The sequence below is a fragment of the Rana temporaria genome, chromosome 1 (assembly GCF_905171775.1).
Source record: "Rana temporaria chromosome 1, aRanTem1.1, whole genome shotgun sequence".
In the NCBI taxonomy this organism is placed as follows: Eukaryota; Metazoa; Chordata; class Amphibia; order Anura; family Ranidae; genus Rana; species Rana temporaria.
The window spans coordinates 209911202-209935879 of NC_053489.1; the positions used below are offsets into that span (position 1 = coordinate 209911202).

At 44.1% G+C, this 24678-nt stretch overlaps 1 protein-coding gene across 1 annotated transcript; it reads left to right on the forward strand.

Moving 5' to 3' along the window:
• Nucleotides 1-28: 28 nt before the first annotated feature.
• On the forward strand, nt 29-21749 carry SNAP29 (synaptosome associated protein 29). Its single transcript, XM_040348500.1, has 6 exons — nt 29-135; nt 6180-6434; nt 9629-9822; nt 12698-12783; nt 18964-19056; nt 19766-21749. The coding sequence occupies exons 2-6, from the start codon at nt 6210-6212 to the stop codon at nt 19924-19926; spliced, it is 759 nt and encodes a 252-aa protein (XP_040204434.1). The 5' UTR covers nt 29-135; nt 6180-6209; the 3' UTR covers nt 19927-21749.
• Nucleotides 21750-24678: the final 2929 nt, after the last annotated feature.

Below are 24678 nucleotides of genomic sequence, written 5' to 3' on the forward strand. Positions count from 1 at the left end.
TTGGGCGGAAGTACTGACATCTGGATAGTTACTAGGGTCAGCTGAGCGAGCGAGCGAGGGAGGAAGGGAGGGGCTTTTTAGAAGCCGTGTGACTGGACGGGAAGGAACGATAGCGTTCTCCGGCGATATTTAGCGGTAAGAATTTGGTGTAATGGGTTAGCTCTTGTTCATAGATATACACTGACAATATGGCAGAGGGCTTCCTGTTACTGGGTTTCATTACAGGGCCCATAGCTAATAGGAGGGAAGTAATTACAGGGCTCTCTTATGGAATGCTTTTCCATCTTGTATGAGGGACAGGCACTTCACACAGACTCACCCTAAAGGCTGATCACATGACATTCTATTATTCCAGCTTATGTATAATATCCATGAATCCAGACTGGGTCCCTGGGATGCTTTTATTTTCTCTATTGTTTTGTGCATTCATTAAAATACACATTTTAAGCCTGAAGATTAGTAAACCCCCCCCCCCCCCCATTATATTGTTTCTCAAAGTAGAGACCCTGGAGAATAAAACGTCAGCAGTTGTCGTTTTTGATGCCATGCAATAATTAGACACGTTTATCAAACCTATTTTTTCAGTAAACATTACTGAAAGTTGCTTTTGGTGCATACAAGCGCAGTATATTGCCCAGTTTGTTTTTAACCACTTGCCTACCGGGCACTTTCACCCCCTTCCTGCCCCGGCCAATTTTCACTTCTAATATAGCAGTGAATATAAAACTATTACATATTGTTATAACAAAAATGATAACCAAGTACTGTCCAGTGTATATTGTTCCTGTTCAATAGTGAAGCATTAATTAAATGTGTCATGTGTTCCAAACATCAACCACCAAATGACTTAAAGACTTAAAAAAAAAACTGCAAGGCAAAGGCATAATGAGCTTGTATGACTAGCATACTAGCTCATTATCAATTACTTACTTTAGATCGAAGCCCCCGCAGCAGTCCTTGGACACGTCCTCCGTCGCCGCCATGATACCCGGAGTGACTTCCGGGTATCGCCGTTCAGGCGCTGTGACTGGCCAGAGCGGCAATGACGTCACTGGAACAGCTTAAGCCCCGCGCACATTTCCAGCACTTTCTGGCAGGCCCATTCAAGAGCCGCCGCGCTGAGTGTGCCTGCGCCGCTGACATCGGTGCCCACTTTTCTGCAAATATCTCCTTAACCATGTGGGTTAAGGAGATATTGCAAGCACCTACAGGTATCACAAGAGGGTATACAACCACTTTAAATCAAACCTTATAGGTATGGAGACTAAAAACCATAATAAATAAAAATGACAAAAAAAAAAGGGGGGTTATAAAAAATCAGAATAAAACCAACAATGAATAAATAAAAATATATAATTCCAGTGACTATCTTCCGTGTTATCCAACAGTTTCCTGTGTGTTCATCTCTCATCCGTGACTCAGCACAGCTATTTTTCCACCAATTTGTGACAGCACCACCACCTTATGAATTAGCCACTCATCAGAAGTAAACTGAATCTGCGCCTTTAGTTCTACTATGGCATAGGTTTCAAACACAAGGCCCACGGGCCAAATCCGGCCCTCCAGGCCATTTTATGCGGGCCTCGTACCTCCAGACCCTTACTTTCTGCTTTTAGGCAATGCATCCAGCTTCTTTCCAGCAGCAGCATAAGGAAAGGGGGTGCACTGTGATGTAAGGGAGAGTGGGGGACTCAACTTCTGATGGTGGGGTGGCTCTTGACATCTAAGGGGAGGGGATGCACTGGACATCTAATCTTACAGATACAACCGGCCCTTTTGAGGGCAATCACACTGCTGATACAGCCCACAATGAAATTGAGTTTGACACCCTTGTTTTATGGGATACCCACTCCACTTAAAAGGACGAGTCTGCACCTTTCCTGGTCAGCGTATTAGTAAATTTGGCTTCTCAAGCTTTCTCACTGGTTATCAGAATCTCATAGGAAAATAAAATGGCAATCAGGAAGTTGGATCATGCAGAACACTTTGATTGCTTGATTGAGTCAGTGTCAGTTCAGTGAGGGAGTAGGACGCTTCCCGACGAGTCTGCTCTCTCCAGGGACCAGACAGATAGCCAGCTAGACACCGCAGACAGGCAGGCAGGCTCCTACAATCTTTTGCTGCATGAATCAACTTGCAGCCCATAGGACCGGCTCCTTCCTTCCCCTCGTGGGCACCTCTCTTCAGGTAAGACCCTGTCTTTCAGGGCCATCTTTCCACCCCCAGGAATCGCTAGTGACCGTCCTTTTCAGGACAGCCACTCCAGCGATCCAAATTGCGGCGGTTTACCTTCTCTTAGAGCCGCATGCACCCCAAGCAGTCACCCACAATCACCCCGCATAGCAGCGCTTTTTTCTGGCGATCTGCGGCTTTTTTCCGCATCCGCGCCAGACCAGGCCTCAATCGCGGCCGCCACAATTAGGAAAGACCGTGGCTTCAACCGCGGCCTAGCGGCGCGCCGCAAAAAGGAGCACTGACAGCCTGGAAATTTTTCCTAGAACTGTCAGGGATCATCCCCCTATCCCTGGAGGATCCCATCCTCCCCTGGATTAACAACCAGGTCATACCCACCAAGCCAAACAGCCCCCAAACCTGAGGCCTGTGGCCTGGTCGGCGGCCATCTTGGTACTTCCTTAGCTACAGTGACACACCCTTCTTCCCCCCTTCCACCTCCCCCCCCATTCCTAACAGTACTTGATCCAGGGTTTCGTCCGATCGCCTTTCAGGGATCAGGAAGGAATTTTTTTCCCTGCGGCAGCACATTGGCTTAGCACTGCCAGGGTTTTTTTGCCTTCCTCTGGACCAAGGTCCAAGCGTGAGGATTCAGCGAATCTTCCCTCTATTGCAACTCCCCCCCCCCCCCCCGTGACTGGCAACAATGGTTAAACTGCGATACTCTGCAGAAACGATTTGGGGTCTGAGACAATTCCCAACAGTATTACCAGCCGTCATCAAAAAGGCCTTAAAAATAGACCAACTTTTGAGATTCGATCGACCATCAAAAATTTCAACCATTTAACCCAGCGCAAGCACATATCATGTGCTTTGATCAACACAAGATCGGCAGTAAAACACCAATCAGACATCCACGATTTCTTACTACAAAACGATCTAGACTGCCTCTTTATCACAGAAAGCTGGCTTTCAGACGACTGCAACACCATTCTTGGAGAATTGGTGCCAGAAAATTATCGAATTATAACGGAAAACAGAATAGGGCAAAGAGGAGGAGGCCTGGCGGTGATCCATAAGTTTCATATTGCAATCACTAAGCCGGCCCTTGAAAATCCCCTTCCATTTATGGAAACCCTTACTCTTCAACTTCAAACTAACCCCCATGAGACTGTTCACATTCTCCTCTGCTATAGGCCACCTGGGCCAAAATCGCAGCTTCTACCATCATTAACGGAGTTTATATCCACTTATACCCTTAACAGCAAACACCTTTTGCTGCTCGGGGACTTCAATCTGTGGGCCAACTCCGCACAGGATCCCATTGCGGATGCCTGCATCGATCAACTGGTAGGATTAGGACTACAGCAACTTATATGCGGACCCACGCATGCTTCAGGTCACACACTCGACCTAATTTTCTAATGATGGTTAAGAGCTGCCGTAAATGACTCTTTACCCCAATCTGTGAACGGCTGCATCAAAAGAACGTAGCGTTCACAGATCACTGCCAATGAGCACCACAGAGAGGACATCATATGATGGCCTACCGATTAAGCGTGGCCGTGCTGTAGCCATCATTCAGCTATAGCACAGGTGCAGAGGGCTTTAAATCTAAAAGGATTGGGCGCATTAAATAGATACCCAATGTTAAGCCTCAATTTTGCACAGCGGCAATTTTTCGGTAAATTATCCATATGTGATGCTTTAAAGTGGTTGTAAATCCTTACGTATACCTTGTGAAGTGACTGGCTTCAGGTGATACACAGAGATGAAACAAATCCTCCTACATAAGTTGACCTTTCTATCTGCAGACTTCTTTTCGCTACACCAATTCAAACTGCTGAATTTATACAGCTTGTCTAAACTTTCAGAACAAAGGGGTGGAGAGATGAAGTTGCACTCTGCAGAGCTCAGGGAGGAGAACTCTGACAACTGATTGGAGGGAAGGGACACGCACCCTTCACACTTGAGCAGAGCTGAAACTGTCAATCACAAGCTGTGTGCTGGCGCTTTCTTCCTGTCATCTTATTTTCTTTTCTCATCACAAACTTGCTATCCTGCAGATAGTAGAGGACAAGTACACACTATAGAGGGATATGATTTGTTCATATTTCGTGTCTGAGGTTTACAACCACTTTAACCACTTCCCGACGGCCGTACGATAATGTGCAGCCGCGGGGTGGTTCTAAATCTGACAGGACGCATATATGCGTCCTCCGCTCTTCCAGGCCACTAGAGGGAGCGGCGGCGCGCGCGTACCCGCCGCATTCCTGAGATACCGATGCGCGTGCTTGGCGGCCGTGATGTCCGCCAGGCACCCGCGGTTACAGGGACAAGGACATGGATCTCTGTGTGTAAACACAGAGATCCATGTCCTGTCAGGGGAGAGAGGAGACCGATCTGTGTCCCTTGTACATAGGCACCCCCCTCCCCCCACAGTTAGAACACACCCAGAGAATACATTTAACCCCTTCCATGCCCCCTAGTGTTAACCCCTTCACTGCCAGTCACATTTATACAGTAATCGGTGCATTTTTATAGCACTGATCGCAGTATAAATGTGAATGGCGCCAAAAATGTGTCCGATGTGTCCGCCATAACGTCGCAGTCCCAATAAAAAACGCAGATCGCCGCCATTACTAGTAAAAAAAAATTATAATAAAAATTAATAATTCTGTCCCATTTTGTAAGCGCTATAACTTTTGCGCTTATTGCGATATTTTTTTTTTTATTTTTTTACCAAAAATATGTAGAAGAATACGTATCGGCCTAAACTGAGAATTTTTTTTTATTTTTTTTTAAATGGGCTATTTATTATAGTAACAAGTAAAAAATATTGTCTTTTTTTCCAAATTGTCGCTCTTTTTTTGTTTATAGCGCAAAAAATAAAAACCGCAGAGATGATCAAATACCACAAAAAGAAAGCTCTATTTGTGGGGAAAAAAGGACGCCAATTTTGTTTGGGAGCCACGTCGCACGACCGCGCAATTGTCAGTTAAAGCGCCGCAGTGCCAGAAGCTGAAATTTCACCTGGTCAGGAAGGGGTATACGTGCCCAGTAAGGAAGTGGTTAAAGGTCATCAAATTTAGAGTTAACCATATGGGTATTCGGGGGGGAGGGTGCCAGAAAGCTTTAAAACAGAACTAAACATTCCTCTCCCTTACAGGCAAGGAACCTGCCATCTTGGCCTCTGTATAATCTGCAGTTAATAAATGGACACTTACCTGTCCGGGAGTCCAGCGATGTCGGCACCACAGTTGATGTTTCCATCAGCTGTTGTGTGCTCCTTCCGCCGCCATTGCCGGTAAGGGAACCTGGTAGTGAAGCATTACTGCCCCATGCCGGGTCCTTATTGCGCATGCGCGAGGCACTGCTACGCACTCCTACTGGCCCAGCGGCGGGGGAAGGAGGAGGGAGCGAAGCTGCTGACGTAATTAGCCATGGCCCGATCTCCCAAACCTTTTTTTGCAGGTAAAACAATGTGCATTTTATTATTGTTGCAGGAGCCTGGAAAGCATTGCACCAGTGGTCAGCAGATCGCTCATGCATGTCTCCTGCACACTGTCAGTGTATCGGCTTACCTGTACATACCGTACGGGTTAGCCAATACTCCCTGACAGAAGCACTCGATTAACTACCATGGTGCTCCATAGCACCGTAATAGTTCATTGAGAACTACAAGCTGACAGCCGTTAAGTATGTCGGGACATTGTAGTTCATTTAGACACACGGAAAACGTTCTGGCCAGGGTCTCCCCTCCTATGTATCTTGCTGCTCATCCACATTAATAAGAGAGCTTCCCATCTATGGCATACCACCGTAATAAACAAGATAATTTCTCGTGGCAATTGTTTATCCAATTATTTTATTCTGATTTAACCTTTACAAAAAAGTGGATGGGAGGGCAGTTATTAAAGACAATCGTCATTGTCTTTTTGTATGACCGTTTGGGTGCCTTTTTAGAGTTGCAGTAAAAAACAATAACCTCTTATGTCACCCTGCAGTTTAAAAATCGATAACTAAGATTCACCATCATGTCTAAGAGCTATAACCCATTTGATGAAGAAGAAGAAGATGAAGACTTAAAGCCTGTAAGTTGGAATGAAGACCCCGCAGAGCGGAGAAGAAGGGAAGAATCAGACAGACAAAGATCTCTGCAGCAAGAAGTGATGTATAGAGCACAGAACACAGTGGACAGTAGTAATAGGTCACTATCTCTCATGTATGAATCGGAGAAGGTTGGGACAGAAACTGCTGAGGTGAGATCATTGGGGTTCACTGACACAATATTGTTTTCTAATGAAATATGGGGGGGGGGGGAGTAGTTAAAAGGGAATCTCCTCTAGTTGTGAGAACTCTTTTATATACTCAGTTAAATTTATGTTTTTTGATTTTTACACTAGATATGGTGTGTACCAAATTAAGAAAGAAAATCATATTGCTGAAGTACTATGTACAGAAATATGTAGTGACTTGCATTAGATATCAAAAAATATTGGTGTCAGACGAAACAGGAAGTGAGGGAAAATCAATGTAATTACTATGTGTTGTCCTATAGAGCAGAGGAAAAACTTTTCAACGTAGAGCAACCAGCCATTAGCCAGTTCATTGCCCGGGTCTGTGGTCCACTTTTACCCTCAGGTGGCCAGACCAGTTTTACCATTTTTCAATCCATTTGTAAAATACCCTGCAAATCATACATTTCTTGAAAGCAAAGGAATGGTAGAATTAAAGCATAACTGTATTCGCCTAGAATCCAGAGATGCACGGTCCCCAGAACTCACTGCCGGCCGCCGACATCTTCGGGGCAGCTGGCTTCCGGGTCTTGATCGCCTGCTGCTGTCATTGGCCAGGCTGAGGTGACGTCACGCACAAAAGTTTTGTCGGCTTCAGCATTGTGCATTTTACTGTACAAGGGCTGACAGGTACAGGCAGTCCCCGGGTTACAAACAAGACAGGGACTTAAGTTGAATCTGTTTGTAAGTCAGAACATGTAATTTTTTTTAAGTGTAGCTCCAGCCAAAAAAAATATTTTTAAGCTTTTTGGATAGCATAGGGAAGGGTTATCCCCCCCTGTAACATTTGTTTTGCTGTCTGCGCCCCCCTCACTTTCCAATGACAATTGGATTTTGAACATTTTGGATTGTTAGGGAAACATGGACTGGTGATATAGCATCAGTGGAGACACCTTTTTCCCATAATTCTTACAGGAGTTAATTTCCGTTCCTAGGGGTAGATTTCATCTCGCTTCCTGTTGTCTCCCTCCGTTTGTAATTCGATGTTTGTAAGTAGGGGACCGCCTGTAGTAGCTTAAATGCAGAAAAGACAAAGCATGTCTCTTCTACATTAAAAAATCTTGCCTCTCCACCCATTTACATTTTGGAGCTTAACGTTCAACTTTAACAGATGGTGCTACTGGTTATGTAGGTTCCTGGAAAAGCAATAATATTTTTGATTAAAAATACACAAAATAAATCATTATTGCCACTCACAAAAGCAACACAACTTGAAAAATTCTTTAAGCTAAAACTGTATTGAGTTAAAGCGGTCCTCCACCCTAAAGTGGAGTCCCGCTGATCGGAACCCTCCCCCCCTCCGGTGTCACTTTTGACACCTTTCAGGGGGGAGGGGGGTGCAGACACCTGTCTAAAGACAGGTATTTGCACCCACTTCCGGCCACACGATACGGGCGAAAGACGGGCATTCCGTCACATCCCGTCTGTCGCCCGTTGTGTGCTGGGAACACTCGGCTCCCAGCACACAGCGTGTGAGCCAATCGGCGGGCGCAGCGCGACTCGCGCATGCGCCGTAGGGAACCGGGCAGTGAAGCCGCAGCGCTTCACTTCCTGGTTCCCTCAGCGTGGATGGCGGGGGGAGCAGCAGAGTGACGAGCGATCGCTCGTGCTCTGCTGCGATCGGCGCTGGACTCCAGGACAGGTAAGTGTCCTATTATTAAAAGTCAGCAGCTGCAGTATTTGTATCTGCTGACTTTTAATATTTTGTTCCCATGGCACATCCGCTTTAATAAATAAAAATACATTTTAAATTATTTCTTTTTGCAAAACGGTGAAAATCACAGGTATGCAAAACCGTAAATCTGGAACATATGCTAAAAATCTGGAGGTGGGCTTCCTACCTATGTGTTCTGGTAAAGTCCAATCCACAATGCCACGTGTGTGCGATGCATTGGTGTACATTGCAATAAAATAATTCAGTTATACATTGTATTGCAATGCAGCACCTTACAATGCAAAGACAGTTTGCTGCAATGCGCTGCCTTAAATATAGTTGAATAGATGTAATTAAAATTCAAGCACTGCTGGGCATTCTAACGATGCTCTACAGTGCTTGTGAACAGCGCACACAGGTTATGTGCACCACAACATATGCCCACTCATGTGAACGGGCCCTTAGTGTGTTGGTGCACTACCGTTATATGTGTGGGGGAGATGAGTGTGTTTAAGCCTTATTTACATGGCTGCAAAGTGCCATGTAACATCAACATGGAAGCACAGTGGTGTAGTGAGTAGCACTTTAGCCTAGCAGCAAAAGGGTCGCTGGTTTGAATCCCGACCACGACACCATCTGCCTGGAGTTTGCATGTTCTCCCTGTGCCTGCGTGGGTTTCCTCTGGGTGCTCCGGTTTCCTCCTACACTCCAAAGACATGCTGGTAAGTAAATTGGATCTTGTCCAAATTGGCCCAGTATATATATGTATATCTGTGTGTCCCAAGCGTGTCACGATACTACGGGGTAAAATGACCGCACCAGCCAATCAGACTCTGGCTGGAAAAAGCACCTAGAGGCGATTAAGTTTGCATGTGTAGCGCTATACAAGTCATTCATTCATTCATTCATTCATTCAAGAAGTAGCGCATTTCTATTCCCAGAAGCCTGGAGCCACAGATCTTTGCATACAGCCACAGCCAGTAGCCTTTACAAATCATTTACAGACACCATAATTGTACAAATGTAACAGCAGGTCCGAGCGATGACATGCATATAGAAATGTATGGGTGGCCCAGTTTGCATCAAGGATGTGCCCTTGCATGCGCACAGCCTAAGCATCTGTCAGCCTGCTATTGGGTTGCATCTTTTTGGGGGGTTTTGTTCTGCCATTTATTTATATTTTTTTAAATATGTAATTATTTCGTTTTTTTATGTTTTTCTCAGGCCTGTTGAGTTTGGGGGATGACAACAGTGCACTGTGCCTGTCTAATGTATGTTTAAATGGCCACTTGTAGTATCTATCAGTAGTCTTGGTTTTACAGGGGGGCAAATCAGGAGCGCAGTTGGAAGACAGGGTCTAAGTGTTCCATCCTTTGTGGGAGGATGAAAGCTACAGATTTACAAATGTAATTAAAGTTGACTTTTGATGTTGCCATGTTAAAGGATATATGATATCTTGATGATTTGGTTTACATATTCATATTTTTTTTATTTTTATGTTCAGGAACTAATGCGTCAGGGAGAGGCCTTAAAACGCTCAGAAAAAATGGTGGATAAAATGGAACAAGATATGAAGATCAGTCAGAGGCATATTAGTAGTATAAAAAGCATGTTCAGTGGTTTCACCAACTATTTCAGAGCCAAACCTGCTGAGACACCCCCACAAAATGGAGCATATGATTACAAGGCTAGCAACAAGTAAATCAATCTTTCTTTTTTCTTCTGGTTTGCCTGAATACCTTTTTCTAATAATCATATCTTTTTAAAATATGATCCTGCAATAACAAAGTTTATTTGTACTGTAAATACCAATGTTCTAAGTCAGGGGTCCTCAAACTTTTTAAACAGGGGGCCAGTTCACGGTCCCTCAGACTGTTGGGGGGCCGGACTATAGTTAAAAAAAAACAGGAAAAAAAACAATACAATATTTAAAATAAAAAACAATTTTAATAAACATATTAGTATTTCACAGACTCCCCTCATCACAGAACCCCTCCACAACACAGACCCCCTCATCACAGAACCCCTCCACAACACAGACCCCCTCATCACAGAACCCCTCCACAACACAGACCCCCTCATCACGGAACCACCCCATCACAGATTCCTCCCCCATCAAAGATTCCCCCATATTAGGCCCCTCATCACAAGCCCTCCCAACACAAATTTCTCTCCATCACAAAGCCCCCCCAACACAAACTCCTCTATATCACAAAGCCCCCAATAACAGACCCCCCCACCACAAACTCCTCTCCATCAAAATCATAACAGATCCTCCCCATCATAAAGCCCCCCAACACAAACTCCTCTCCATCACAAAGCGCTCAATAACAGACCACCCCATCATAGACCCCCCATAACAGATCCCCCATCACAGACTCCTCTCCATCACAGATCGCCCCCATATCAGGTCCCCCCCATATCAGATCCTCCCCATCACAGACTTCCCCCCATCACAAAGCCCACCCAATACAAACTCCTCTCCTCACATAGCCCACCATAACAGGCCTCCCCATCACAAATCTCCCACCCTATCACAGATCCCCCCATCGATATTACACTGCTGCCCCTTCTATAACATCCCAGCACTCCGCCTCTCTGCTACCTCAATCACACAAGATGCAAAGCATGGCAAATCCGGACAAAGGGCGGGGCTTTGCTAGTGAAAGGCAGGTGTTTGATTGCTAAAACCGCCCCGCTGCTTAACTCAAAAGACCCGCCTTTTGTCCGGACCTGTCATGTTTCTCATCTTGTGTGATAAAAAGTAGCAGAGGGGAGGGGGATTGCTGCGATATTAATGGGGCAGTCCGCGGGCCGGGTAAATCACACTTGCGGGCCGGATCCGGCCCGCGGGCCTTAGTTTGAGGACCCCTGTTCTAAGTGCAGTTACCTATAGCTGCCAATCAAAGTCACTCTGGTATTGGTCTGGCTTTAGCAAAGTGAATTTCAATTGGTTATGCATTTAGGAATTTGCACTTGAATAAAGTATTTTGTAAAGTCATAATAATTCCAAATCATCATATCAGACCTTTACACTGTTCCTAAGCTCTTTGCCTACTATGCATAAATGAAGAAACTGTAAATAAATTTTCTCACTTTTATTAGTGATTGGTTCCTTTTTTTTTTTTTTTCTAACCTCCAGGAACTGGGGACAAAAACTCAATAAGGCTAGCTTCACATCTGAGCAGGTGCGGGAGGGCATTTAATCGCACGCCTTCCGCACCAGCAGAGAAAATGTTGCTGTTGCTTAGAAGATGAGTGGGGGTATTTGTTAATCCTACTGGCAGCCCCACGCACTAGGAACTGCACTATGCAGTTCCCGTGCAGCCGCACTTTTGGGAAAAGGGCACAGACTCTTTCTCTGTTTTTGGGAGATATAGCAACCCAATGAATGTTCCCGAGCAAGCGCAGCCACTGGAAACCATAGATGTGAACCGGGCCTAGGTAATTTTGGTTCTGTTGACATCTTAGCCAGTGTCAGTGGCTGCAGTAATGTGTCTAAAGTTAGCACGATATGCTGTAGCTCAAAAGGAGGCACTTGGCCTGCAGCCTACTGTGCTCCAAACCTTATAAGAGTCTGTAGCACAGCGGGCTGCACAATAAATGTTACTGGGCTACTTGTTGGGTATCAATGGTTTAGTTGCTTGCATATGGATTATTGCAAGCATGTTTAAATACTTTGAAATGGGCGTTCAGCTTGCCCTTTTAAAGCAGGAGCAGAGGCCCAGAAGTTAATTGATTAAGATACCTAGAGCACAATGGACCACAATCTAAGTGATAGCAGGCAGCTTGTTGGGCACTAGAGGTGCTGAAATTAATCGCAGAATCGCGATTCGGTTTCCACGATGCTGCGACCGGCATAATCTATTGGCGGGTGATGTCATCCTGACTTGCCCCGCCCCTCCTGGTAGAGCGCTCCGAGTGTACTCTACTTATAGCTGTTAAAATAACTGTCTTGTTGAATCCCATGTTAACAATCCATTAAAGGGGTGGTTCCCCCTAAAACAAATTTCTAACAATACATTCGTAAGACCCGTTACACTGCGGGTAGGCTGGCTTTTGTTTTTTAGTACATACCTCGATCTCGCCGTTTCGTCCCTTGGCAGTGGGCGTTCCTAGTTGATTGACGTTTCTCCGACGGGCACATACGTGACGTCACGACTTTCCGAAAGAAGCCGAACGTCGCTGCGCAGGCGCCGTATAGAGCCGACTCTATACGGCGCCTGCGCAATGACGTTCGGCTTCTGTCGGAAAGTCGTGACGCGCAGTATGCGCCCGTCGGAGAAACGTCAATCAACTAGGAACGCCCACCACCAAGGGACGAAACGGCGAGATCGAGGTATGTACTAAAAAACAAAAGCCAGCCTACCCGCAGTGTAACGGGTCTTACGAATGTATTGTTAGAAATTTGTTTTAGGGGGAACCACCGCTTTAAGTTCCCCACTGTATGTGCTTTTTTAAAAAAAAAAATGTAGCTTCATACCGCATTTCTCAGAGCATCCACGCTGCTCATGTGACTGCCCTGTATTTAAAGCTGATATTTTTTATTTTTATTTTTTATTCTTCTTTCTAGATTACAAGAGGCAATTGCAAGCAGCAAAGAACAAGAGGACAGATATCATGCTACTCATCCAAACCTCATGAAACGTGACACATTGGGTATGTTACAAAAAAACAAGACTGATGTGATTTGTTGGTCCAGTAAGAATCCTTAGACTGTGATGGGGCAGTCTCAAATTCCACTGTTGCCCTCATAATGTGATAATTGCGCTCCCAGCCTCAGTCTGCGCAGAGATTTTCCAACTGGACAACCATTTTATTACCAGCAGACGAATATAAGTGATCATTGCTGGGTTCAGTTAACTCAGCATTTATCGCTTTACACCACTTGTTTTAAAAGGTAAGGCCCCTTTCACACTACTGTAAGTGGCATCAAAATCAGACCAAAGTAGTGCAGGGACTACTTTTGAAGTCGGAACGACTTGAAGTCATACTAATATGAATGGTTGTCATTGGAAATCCATGGGAAATTACTTGTCATGCTACTTGGCCATCAAAAATTGTGGGACAAGTCGTATAAGTGTGAAAGGGGCCTAAAGCACACCCTTTACAGAATCTGTTGTAGCAATTCTAAACTTTAATGCCGCGTACGTATGTTCGGAATTTCCAACAACAAATGTTCGATGTGAGCTTTTGGTCGGACATTTGCTGTCGGAATTTCCGACAACAAATGTTTGAGAGCTGGTTCTCAATTTTTTCAATTTTTCCGACAACAAAAGTTCTTGTCGGAAATTCCGATCGTCTGTATGCAATTCTGATGCACAAAAATCCTACGCATGCTCAGAATCAATTCAACGCATACTCAGAATCATTGAACTTAATATTTCTCGGCTCGTCGTAGTGTTGTACGTCACCGCATTTTTGACATCCGGAATTTCCGACATTTGTGTGACTGTGTGTATGCAAGACAAGTTTGAACGAACAATCCGTCGGAAATAAAATCCACGGTTTTGTTGTCGGAATGTCCGATCGTGTGTACGCGGCATAAGAAATGTCTGTGACACTTGCTGTCATGGCACACAGGAATGAAACAGAGTTAAAAATCTTGTAGCTTTCTTTAGAGAGGCAGTATTATTATTTATTTTCTTCTTTTCTTTTTTGCTTTAGAGCATTTTAGAGATTTAACTTAATAGAGAAGTATGTGTGTGGGTTTTATTTTATTTTTTTTAAGAATCCTACTTACCTAGGTGGATGCATCATCGGTCCCCCGGCGCCTCTACACTGAGAAGCGAGCGATCGAATACCACGATCACTCGGTTCTCACAGCTCTGTGAGCAGAGAGCTGCTGACTGTCGGTCACAGCTCTCTGCTCTGACCCCCTCGTCGTTTACTGGAGCACTGGGCTGTGGAGGGGATGGGGGCGGCCGGCTCAGGCTCTTATCAGCTCGCTGAGAGCCTGACCTGGGTGTGATGACTTCAGCCCTCTCTCTGCTGAAAACGGGAACACGTTTTGCACAGAGTGGCCCTGATCGTTCTCTTCTGGGGTCCCACGGTGGTTCCTCCCCGCAAGAGCTATGTGTTAACCTGTTTGTCCCACCTTCTGTGTCTTTACCAAGGCCAACCATTCAAGGGTATGTCAACTTTTTATCAGGGTCGTTTGTGTATTTTCTGTTGTCATTATGATTAGAGTAAACGTAGTTCATAATAAATGGCTTCAGCCAAACACTAACCATAAATTCTGCCAGGGTATGTAAACTCTTGGAGTGTGTGTGTGTGTGTGTGTGTGTGTCTCTTTATTGATGGTGATAAATGGCTTCAGCCAAACACTAACCATCAGTGAAAAATGTTTTTGTGTTTATCATTCATATTCGCTGAAAAATTGCCAAAAAATCATAAATTCTGCCAGGGTATGTAAACTTATGGGCACAACTGTAATATATTTTCTCACAAAAGTAAGTACACCCCTCACATTTTTGTTAATATTTTATCTTTTCATGTGACAACACTGAATGAATTACACTTTGCTACAATGTAAAGTAGTGAGTGTACAGCTTGTACAACAGTGTAAATTTGCTGTCCCCTCAAAATAACTTGACACACACCCATGTCTAAACCGCTGGCAACAAAAGTTGATACACCCTTAAATAAAAATGTCCAAATTGGACCCAATTAGCCATTTCCCTCCACAGTGTCATGTGACTTGTTAGGCCTCGTACAGACGAGAGGACATGTCCGATAAAACGGTCCGTGGACTGTTTTCATCGGACATGTCCGCTGGGATCATTTGGTCTGATGGCTGTACACACCATCAGACCAAATTCCCCGCGGACAGGATACGCGGCAACGTACGCGACCCCGGAAGTTCAATGCTTCCACGCATGCGTCGAATCACTTCGACGCATGCAAGGGATTTCGGCCGAGCGGACATGTCCGATGAGTCGTACTGACCATCGGACATGTCCGACGGACATGGCTCCAGCGGACATGTTTCTTAGCATGCTAAGAAACATTTGTCCGCTGGAAACCTGTCCGGTCGGCCCTACCCACGACCGAACATGTCCGCGGACCAGTTTCAGCAGACATGTTTGGTCGTGTGTACGAGGCCTTAGTGTTACAAGGTCTCGGGTGTGTAAAACTTGGTGTTATCACTCTCATACTGGTCACTGGAAGTTCAACATGGCACCTCATGGCAAAAAACTCTGAGGATCTGAAAAAAAAGAATTGTTGCTCTACATAAAGATGGCTTATGCTATAAAAAGATTGCCATGACCCTGAAATTGAGCTGCAGCCAAGACCATACAGAAGTTTAACAGGACAGGTTCCACTCAGAACAGGCCTTGCCATGGTCGACCAAAGAAGATCAGTGCACGTGCTCAGCATCATATACAGAGGTTGTCCTTGGGGAAATAGACGTATGAGCACTGCCAGCATTGCTGTCAGTGCTCAGACCATATGCCACACACTGCATCAAATTGGTCTGCATGGCTGTTGTCCCAGAAGGAAGCCTCTTCTAAAGATGATGCACAAGGAAACCTGCAAACAGTTTGCTGAAGACAAGCAGACTAAGGAAATGTATTACTGGAACCATGTCCTGTTGTCGGATGAGACCAAGATAAATTTATTTGGTTCAGATGGTGTCAAGCGTGCGTGGCGGCAACCAGTTGAGTACAAAGACAGATGTGTCTTGTCTATCGTCAAACATTGGTGGTGGGAATGTCATGGTCTGGGGCTGCATGCACTGGGGAGCCTACAGTTCATTGAGGGAACCATGAATGCCAACATGTACTGGGACATACTGAAGCCAAACATGAGCCCCTCACTTCGGAGACTGGGCCATAGGGCAGTATTCCAACAAAAGCCCAAACACGCCTCCAAGATGACCACTGCCTTCTTAACCACTTAAAGACCTTAGGTGTTTTTCAGATTTGGTGTTTGCAAGAATAAAACAGTTTTTTCTGCTAGAAAATTACTTAAAACCCCCTAACATTGTATATATATTATTTTTTACACCCTAGAGAATAAAATGGAGGTCATCGCAATACTTTTTGTCACACCGTATTTGTGCAGCGGTCTTACAAGCGCACTTTTTTTGGAAAAAATTCACTTTTTTTAATTAAAAAATAAGACAACAATAAATTTGGCCCAATTTTTTTATATATTGTGAAAGATAATGTTACGTCGAGTAAAATGATACCCAACATGTCACGCTTTAAAATTGCGCCCGCTCATGGCATGCCGTCAAACTTTTACCCTTAAAAATCATGATAGGCGACGTTTAAAAAAGTTGCATTTTTTGAGCTACAGAGTAGCTCTAGGGCTATAATTATTGCTCTCGCTCTAACGATCGCGGCGATACCTCACTTGTGTGATTTGAACACCGTTTTCATATGCGGGCTATAATTATTGCTCTCGCTCTAACGATCGCGGCGATACCTCACTTGTGTGATTAGAACACCGTTTTCATATGCGGGCGCTACTCGCGTATGCGTTCGCTTCTGCGCACGAGCTCGTCGGGACGGGGCGCTTTAAAAAAATTTTTTTTTTTGTTTTCTTATTTAATTTTATTGATTTTATTATTTTTTACACTGAAATAAAAAAAATAAAAAAATGATCACTTTTATTCCTATTACAAGGAATGTAAACATCCCTTGTAATAGAAAAAAGCATGACCGGTCCTCTTAAATATGAGATCTGGGGTCAAAAAGACCTCAGATCTCATATTTAGACTTAAATGCAAGAAAAAAAGGAAAATCTGTCATTTTAAAAAAATGACAACAAAAAAATTGTCTCTTTTAAGAGGCTGGGTGGGACTGACGTTTTGACGTCACTTCCGCCCAGCAGAGCTATGGGGACGGGTGGGGGCCATCTTGCCCTCACTCAAGTCCTCACTCACCAGGCGGCAGCATCCGATCTCCTCCGCCGCTACCGACGGCTCCGGTAAGCGGCGGAGGGCGCGGAAAAGCGGCGGGAGGGGGGGCCCCCTCTCCCGCCACCGATCACGGCGATCTCGCGGAGACCGCCGTTATCGTTTACACGGCCGCCCACAGAAAATATGGATACCTCGGTTGTGGCAGCAGCTGCTGCCGTTACCGAGATATCCATATTTAAAAACAGGACGTACATTTACTATAGGCTGAAAATAAAGAAGCTGAAAATCAAGGTGATGGCCTGGTCAAGCATGTCTCCAGACTCAAACCCTCTTAAGCATCTGTGGGGCATCCTCAAATGGAAGGTGGAGGAGTTCAAGGTCTCCAATATCCACCATCTCTGTGATGTTGCCATGGAGGAGTAGAAGAGGACTCCAGTGGCAATCTGTTAAGCTCTAGTGAACTCCATTCCCAAGAGTGTTAAGGCTGTGCTGGAACATAATAGTGGCCACACAAAATATTTGGCACTTTCAGTTAGGGGTGTACTCACTTTTTGTTGCCAGCGGTTTCGATATTAATGGCTTTGTGTTGAGTTATTTTGAGGGGATAGCAAATTTATATTTTTATACAAGTTGTACACTGACTACCTTACATTGTAGCAAAGTGTCATTTCTTGAGTGTTGTTACATGAGAAAGATATAATAAAATGTTTACAAAAATGTGAGGGTGTACTCACTTTTGTGATATATACTATATCTAATGATTTAAAAAAAATGTTTTTATTAATAATGGTGGTGATCAGTGACTTATAGCGGGACTTAGGGGTGCAACGGATCAAAAAACTCACGGATCGGATCGATCCTCGGATCAGGAGTCACGGATCGGATCATTTTCGGATCAGCGCAAAAAAAAAAAAGGGTGTTTTCATTGGTCCAAAAAAAAAAAATGTATGTGTGTGTATATAATATATATATATATATATATATATATATATATATATATATATATATATATATATATATATATATATATATATATATATATACACACACACACACACACACACACACACACACACACACACACACACACACACACACACACACACACACATACATTTCAGGGGTGGATTAAAGAGGAAGCAGGTGAGGCTGTTTGGGACTTGTTAAAAGTACAATCTTGATGTTTTTACAGATATATATATATTTTCTGTAAAAACATCAAGATTGTACTTTTAACAAGTCCCAAACAGCCTCACCTGCTTCCTCTTTAATCCACCCCTGAAATGTGCTTCCCCCCCCCTCTCTCACACCAGTGCTTCTCTGCTAATATTCCCTCTCCATGTCGGCTTGCCAGAGCCCAGTGCACAGCGTGACACGCCTCCCCGGGGAGGCGTGTCACGCTGGGCTCTGGCAGCAGACTGGCCGCCGCCCCGAAGCTAGGCCGAAGCCGGGGACTTTCCTAGGCCTAGGCTCCGGAGCGGATCGCGGGGTGTGCCGATCCGAACGGGGTGGCCCGTTCGGATCACGGGTCGGTGACGATCCGTTGCACCCCTAGCGGGACTGCGATAATGCGGCAGACAGTCTGACACTAACTGACACTTTTATGGGAACTGGTTAACTGCCAGTGACATCATCAGTGACACCAATACAGTGATTAGTGCTAACAATATGCATTGACACTGTACGAATGATGCTGGCTGGGAAGGAGTAACATCTGGTGCAATCAAAGAGTTAAATATGTGCCTGGTTATGTGTAAAGTGTTTTACTGTATGGCACTTTTCCTAAGGGATGTGGCGCTTTGTATTTACAGCAGCCACATTGCTGACCTAGTACAGCACATCTACAAAAAGCAAGATCGTTTTAAAATGTTCTTTCCTAGATTTGATTCACTAAACTTATTTTTTAAGGAAAATTTTTTTTTTTTTTTTGCATAAACGTACATTTTCCTTTTTTTTTTTTTTTTTTTTAGATTCTAGCAGTAATGTGGGTGCAGCAAGTTCTGGATATACACACAAAAACCAGTTTCTTCAAGACTACCATAAGAAAGTTGATGATAATTTAGGTAAGTTGTTTTCTTTTGTACCAATATGCTTCTGTATTGTGCTTACACTTAGCAATTCAAGAATAAATTGGTAATATAAATAACTTTGTCTTTTGGAATATTTGGGACTGAGACAAATGGCTAGATTCACGTAGGGCGGCGTGTGTTTGAGCCGGCGTAGCGTATCATATTTACGCTACGCCGCCGTAAGTTAGAGAGGCAAGTGCTGTATTCACAAAGCACTTGCGTCCTAAGTTACGGCGGCGTAGCGTAAATGTGCCGGCCTAAGTGCGCCTAATTCAAATTGTGAAGAGGTGGCCGTTTTTTATGCTAATGAATCGTGATCCGACGTGATTGATGTTTTTTTTTTTACGAACGGCGCATGCGCCGTCCGTGGACATATCCCAGTGCGCATGCTTCAAATTACGCCGCAAAGACTTATTGGTTTCGACGTGAATGTAAATGACGGCCAGCCCCATTCACGGACGACTTGCGCAAACGCAGTCGTATCTTGGCTACATTTAAGTGTATCTCAATTTGAGAATACACTTAAATGTACGACGGCATATCCCTCTCTGAATCTGGCCAAAAAACTATAACAATGTTTGAAAATGTGACAGTTTAAGTATTCTCGCTTACCCAAGTAATGACCTTAAGACTTACCCATGTAAATAAAGGTCTTAAGCACCCGCATATTATATTATGTAACCTAATCGCATCTCTATTCCAGATGACATGTCTCTTGGCTTAGGCCGGTTGAAAAACCTGGCCATGGGGTTACAGTCTGAGATTGATGAACAAGATGATACAATTGATCGTTTGGGAGGAAAAATGGATAAACTGGACTTAAACATCAAGACTACAGATAAACGGATTCGGGATGAACTTTGAGAGTATCTTCATATCTTAACATATGCACTCCAAATCATTTAAAATGTAGCGCCTTACAGGTTTTTATACAGCAGATTTTAATGTCTTTGTTTTTATAGCTTTCAGCTACAAACAGAACACCTAGCTGTATCCCCAATGGGACTGCATATGCTATACTATAAGCATGATGTAGTCTTCAAGAGAGGCTTTTCCATGTATAGGATTTATTTATTTGAGGGCTCCATCACACTACATGCCTTGGGCTGCATTGATCAACACAGTCCTAACACAATGAAAAAATTAAATTCATGGGTTCCAATAGCTTCAGTTGACCACCATTGCAGCGTGTCCACTCATTAGGCAATAAAAAACCAACAAAGTTGTATTAATCCAGCTTTAAGGATTTGGAGTGCATAAAAGTGGTCTTTGTTTTACTGTGTACACGCAATGTACTTTAAATTATTAGGCAAATACAGGAGCCTCTTTGATGATCTTCCATACTTGCACAGTGACCCTGAACACATATACACATAATATCCATGAATTCAGATCATGTTAAAACAGATATTTACTGCGTGTTGTAATAAGCTGCTCTACTTATTAAGTTACTTTTATCAGTTAGGCTGGGAACTCTTATGCATTGGCAATCTGTAAATGTGCGATAGGTCATAAGTGACATGTTGACCTTTGCCACAAATGTAGACCAATTTTTACATCCTATATACCAGGTCCTGCAATAATCAAGAACAATTGAGGAAGTCTGTGATAAATTACTGGAGACTAGGCTGGATGCAGAATAGAAATCACTCTTTCATTTAGACCGCAGCAGCCAGTGGTTATCTAGTTACCGTAGGACTGCAACAATCTCTACAAACCTGAGACACAAGTCTTCTGCTTATTTAAGTGTATCTTCAGATGTATTTTGCTGTCTGGGTCCCTAGTATGAAAATGTCTGCTTCCCTCCAGCCGTTGTCACTGGAATCAAAATGTTGAGAGCAATAAAGACCCAGCAAAGTTCTACCCTTCCTTACTAAAATAATGTGTTTTTTATTTCTACCATTGTCCCCATTGGAGATTTTTCCTGTCTCCTTGACCTTACTGAGAGGAGATCAAACCCCATCCTTTTATTTAGACAATAATAGCCAGTGGTTATCGTCCAGCTACTCTAGGACTACAGACATTTCTACAAATGTGAGACATTGGTCTCCTGCCTTCTTAAAATGTAACTCCCATATGGATTGTGCTTTCTGTGTCTGTTATGAACATTCCTGCTCCCCTCCAATCATTGTCACTGAAACAGAAATGTTAAGAGCAATAAAGAACTGACAAGGTTCTAATGTTCCTTACTAAAAGAAGGTGTTTTTATTGCAAGATTTGTCTCCACTGGATTTTTATTTTCCTGGCTCATTGACCATAGGAAGTGAGGGGAATCCTTCAATAGGGACAAACTGCTATAAAAATCTGACCGTTTCTAACCCTTCCTTACTCTGTTGAAAACAAATAAACACTAATTCAAATTAGGGGTATAATTATAAATGTTGGCATACAAGATTTACATATTTTTAAAATGTAATCCAATTCGAATGTATGACACTTTTTGGGAATTGAGTTAAAACAATTTTGACTAGACACCTTAGTGTGAGTAAAATAAGCAAAAGACAATTAGTGCATTCTAAAACAATGTGAATAATATAGTAGCTGGTGTCATGTAAGGTGATTTCCCTCCACCTGCAAAAAAAATGTATACCAAAAAACAGTGCTGCGCTACTAAGTGACTCAAAACATATATAACATGAATGCAATAATATTAATGACTGAAGAAATAAACATTTTTTGCATCAAAAGTTTGTGCAAATAAATGGTGATTTAATTGAATGGAATTCAGCGGTAAATCAATTCACCCCAAGTGTAGACAATAATAACTGCTCTCCACCGGTTTCACAAGCTGCTCACCTCATAGCAGAATAAAATTAGCAGTTGTCCTCTTTGGGGATAATGAAGACACCTGGCATATACTCTGGATGCAAAAGACCTCCTTTGGTGAAAAGCGATTTAATTGGGTTCTAAGAACCCCCGATCGTCTTGCCCATTAGATTTTATATGAAAAAAATAACAAAATCTAGTGCTCGGTTTCAAATAATTTAATAATATAAAAAGTAGTAGATACACTCACAAATAATGCACAATCCGCCTGTGCAAACTGTAAGGCATTGAAATATCCAAATCTCCAAATGGCCGCGGTATGACGTCTGTACGCAAACTCTGCCCCCCTCCACAGCCTATCGCTTCAGTGAGCACTGGAGGGACAGAGACAGTGACTGACAGCGGTCTATGATCTCTCAGGGCAGAGCTGGCAGGGGCCAAATGCAGCATCGGATCAATGTTGCATCCACCTAGGTGAGTATATATATATAAATATGGGTTTTTTTTTTCCCTAACCCTATACTTCTCTATTAATAGTAATTTAGTGACTACATAAATGAACCAGTGCTTATTGGGTTTAATAAGATTTTATTAAAGTATTTTTGACAGAAATAAAAGAAAACCTGAACCGGCCACCCAACATTGGGCGGGTCGTTCCTCAAACTATTAAGCAGAAACATTTCACATCATAAATTCCAGTATGAACAAACTTTGCTATGTAATAAAAATATTTGTACAAGCTTCCTTGCCATTTGGTACTCTTCATCTAACAGGTACTTCCTCCGACCCGGGCGCCCCCTTGGGAGCCTGCTGCGCCCAGGGCCACGAGGAAGTAAGGAAATAGACTAGTCATGGCAGGAATGCTACTAGTAGCGAGACAGCAGTAAGTCCATACACCTAACACCGCATACGGCAGGCCAATGGATTTAGATCATGTAGAAAAAAAGAGGGAGGATAATCTTGGCCAAACTAATCCTGTCTGTGGACGACGAAAGAAGTAACAGAAAAGATAGAGGAGGTATAGATCAGATGGAAAAGTAAGCAGAGGAGAAGAGAGTAAAGAGGGGAAGGGGGGGTGGTCTGCTCGGGCTCCCTGCGCCCTGTATCTATCCTTTTTGCTCAGGTCCTCCTATATCCCTTAAGGCGGTGGAGAACTCGAGTTGGATGGCAGTCGTTTTTTTTTAGCTCGTCTGAGGAGTAATGCCTCCAAACTCCCCACGTGAAGGAGAATTTAGCATGGTTTTCTAGAGCCTTAGCTTGCAGTTCCTCCATGAGCATCACCCCATTCATCTCATTAACCCATTCAGCCAGGTATGGGGGCGAGGGGGACTTCCAATGTCGGGATATCAATTGCCTGCTCCTACTGAGGCAGAACCTGAGGAGGGTATGTTTTTGGAACTTGAAAGTACCAGGGAGAAATGGACAAAAGTGCGATAGAAGGTGAGGGAAGGAAGGGCTTACCATATAGATCCGAATAAATTTGGAATACCTGGTTCCAGAAGGGGCAAATCAGCTCACAGTCCCACCATATATGGCGATACGTACCAGTGGCCGAGTTGCATCTCCAGCATGAGTCGGAAGCCGAGGGGAACATGATCCTGAGGGCGGTCGGTACTCTATACCACCGCGACAACACTTTGTAGTTTTTTTCCCGAGCATAACTCGAGATAGAGGATTTATGGGTGTAGAAAAAGGCTTTCTGCCAGTCTGCCTCATTGATCTCTCTCCCCAGATCCCCTGACCAAGCTGCGGTGAAGCCAGGAAGAGAACTATGCGTATGGCATAATATCATTTTGTATAACAGGGAAAGAGTATGACGGGGGGTTTCCGGGAGCGAGCAAAGTTGCTCGAACTCTGTCAAGGGCCTATGGACCTGTCTTGAGTCATGAAGTTGCTTGCAGTAGGCTGTCAGGTGTATGTGTGTAAGCCAGGTCACCCTAGGGAGGGAGGAGGTCTCGCCCGTCACTAAGGATCCCGAGGTGACATTCACAAACTGTCGTGCAGTGGGCCACAAGTCTCTTGTTGGGCGAGTTTACCCTCAGGGAGTGCCGGGTTATCAAATAGGGGGGTCATCGGGCTAGTGTCAGTGGTCAAAGCATAAGCCGCCTTCCGCCGGTACCAAACCGTCAGGGCGTCTCTGGTTAAGGGTGACAATTCTGTGAGAGCTCGATGCGTTCTCTCATGGCCCCAGAGAAGGGCCCGAAGGTCCAAAAGGGATGAATCCTGTTCGACCGAGGTAGCGACCTTACCCAGCGAACGAGGGAACCACTCCAGGATTTAGTCCGCCATTGAAATGAGAAGTTAGATTTTAGGGCCGTCAGGACGGATTGTGACAGTGAAACATTTAACTTCCGTCTTAGATAAATTAAGTTTGTAATTACTCAGGTTACCGAACCGGGCAATCTCGGCTAATATAGATGGAATAGTGATGTGTGGCTGTGTGATGTATAGCAAAAGATCGTCCGTGTATAGGGAAAGTTTGCAATGAGATGATGGGGTTTGTATCCCCTGTATGCTAGGGTTCGCTCTAAGTGCCTGTGCTAAATGCTCTATAACTAGAGAAGAGGGGACACCCCTGCCTGGTACCATTTTTAATCGAGAACGTCTCTGACGTGACGCCATTGACCAACACGGAAGCAGAGGGGTTGGTATACAAGGGCATAATGCATGAGAGCCTCTTCGGACCTAGGCCTAGCTGGGCAAGGGTGGACTGTAGGAACGGCCAACTGACCCTATCAAAGGCCTTCTCCGCATCACAAGAGAGAAGGCAGGTTGGGATACGGTTACGTTTAGCGTACGCAATCAGATGGATCGTCTCGGCCCGGGACAAAGCCCACCTGATCCCCATGT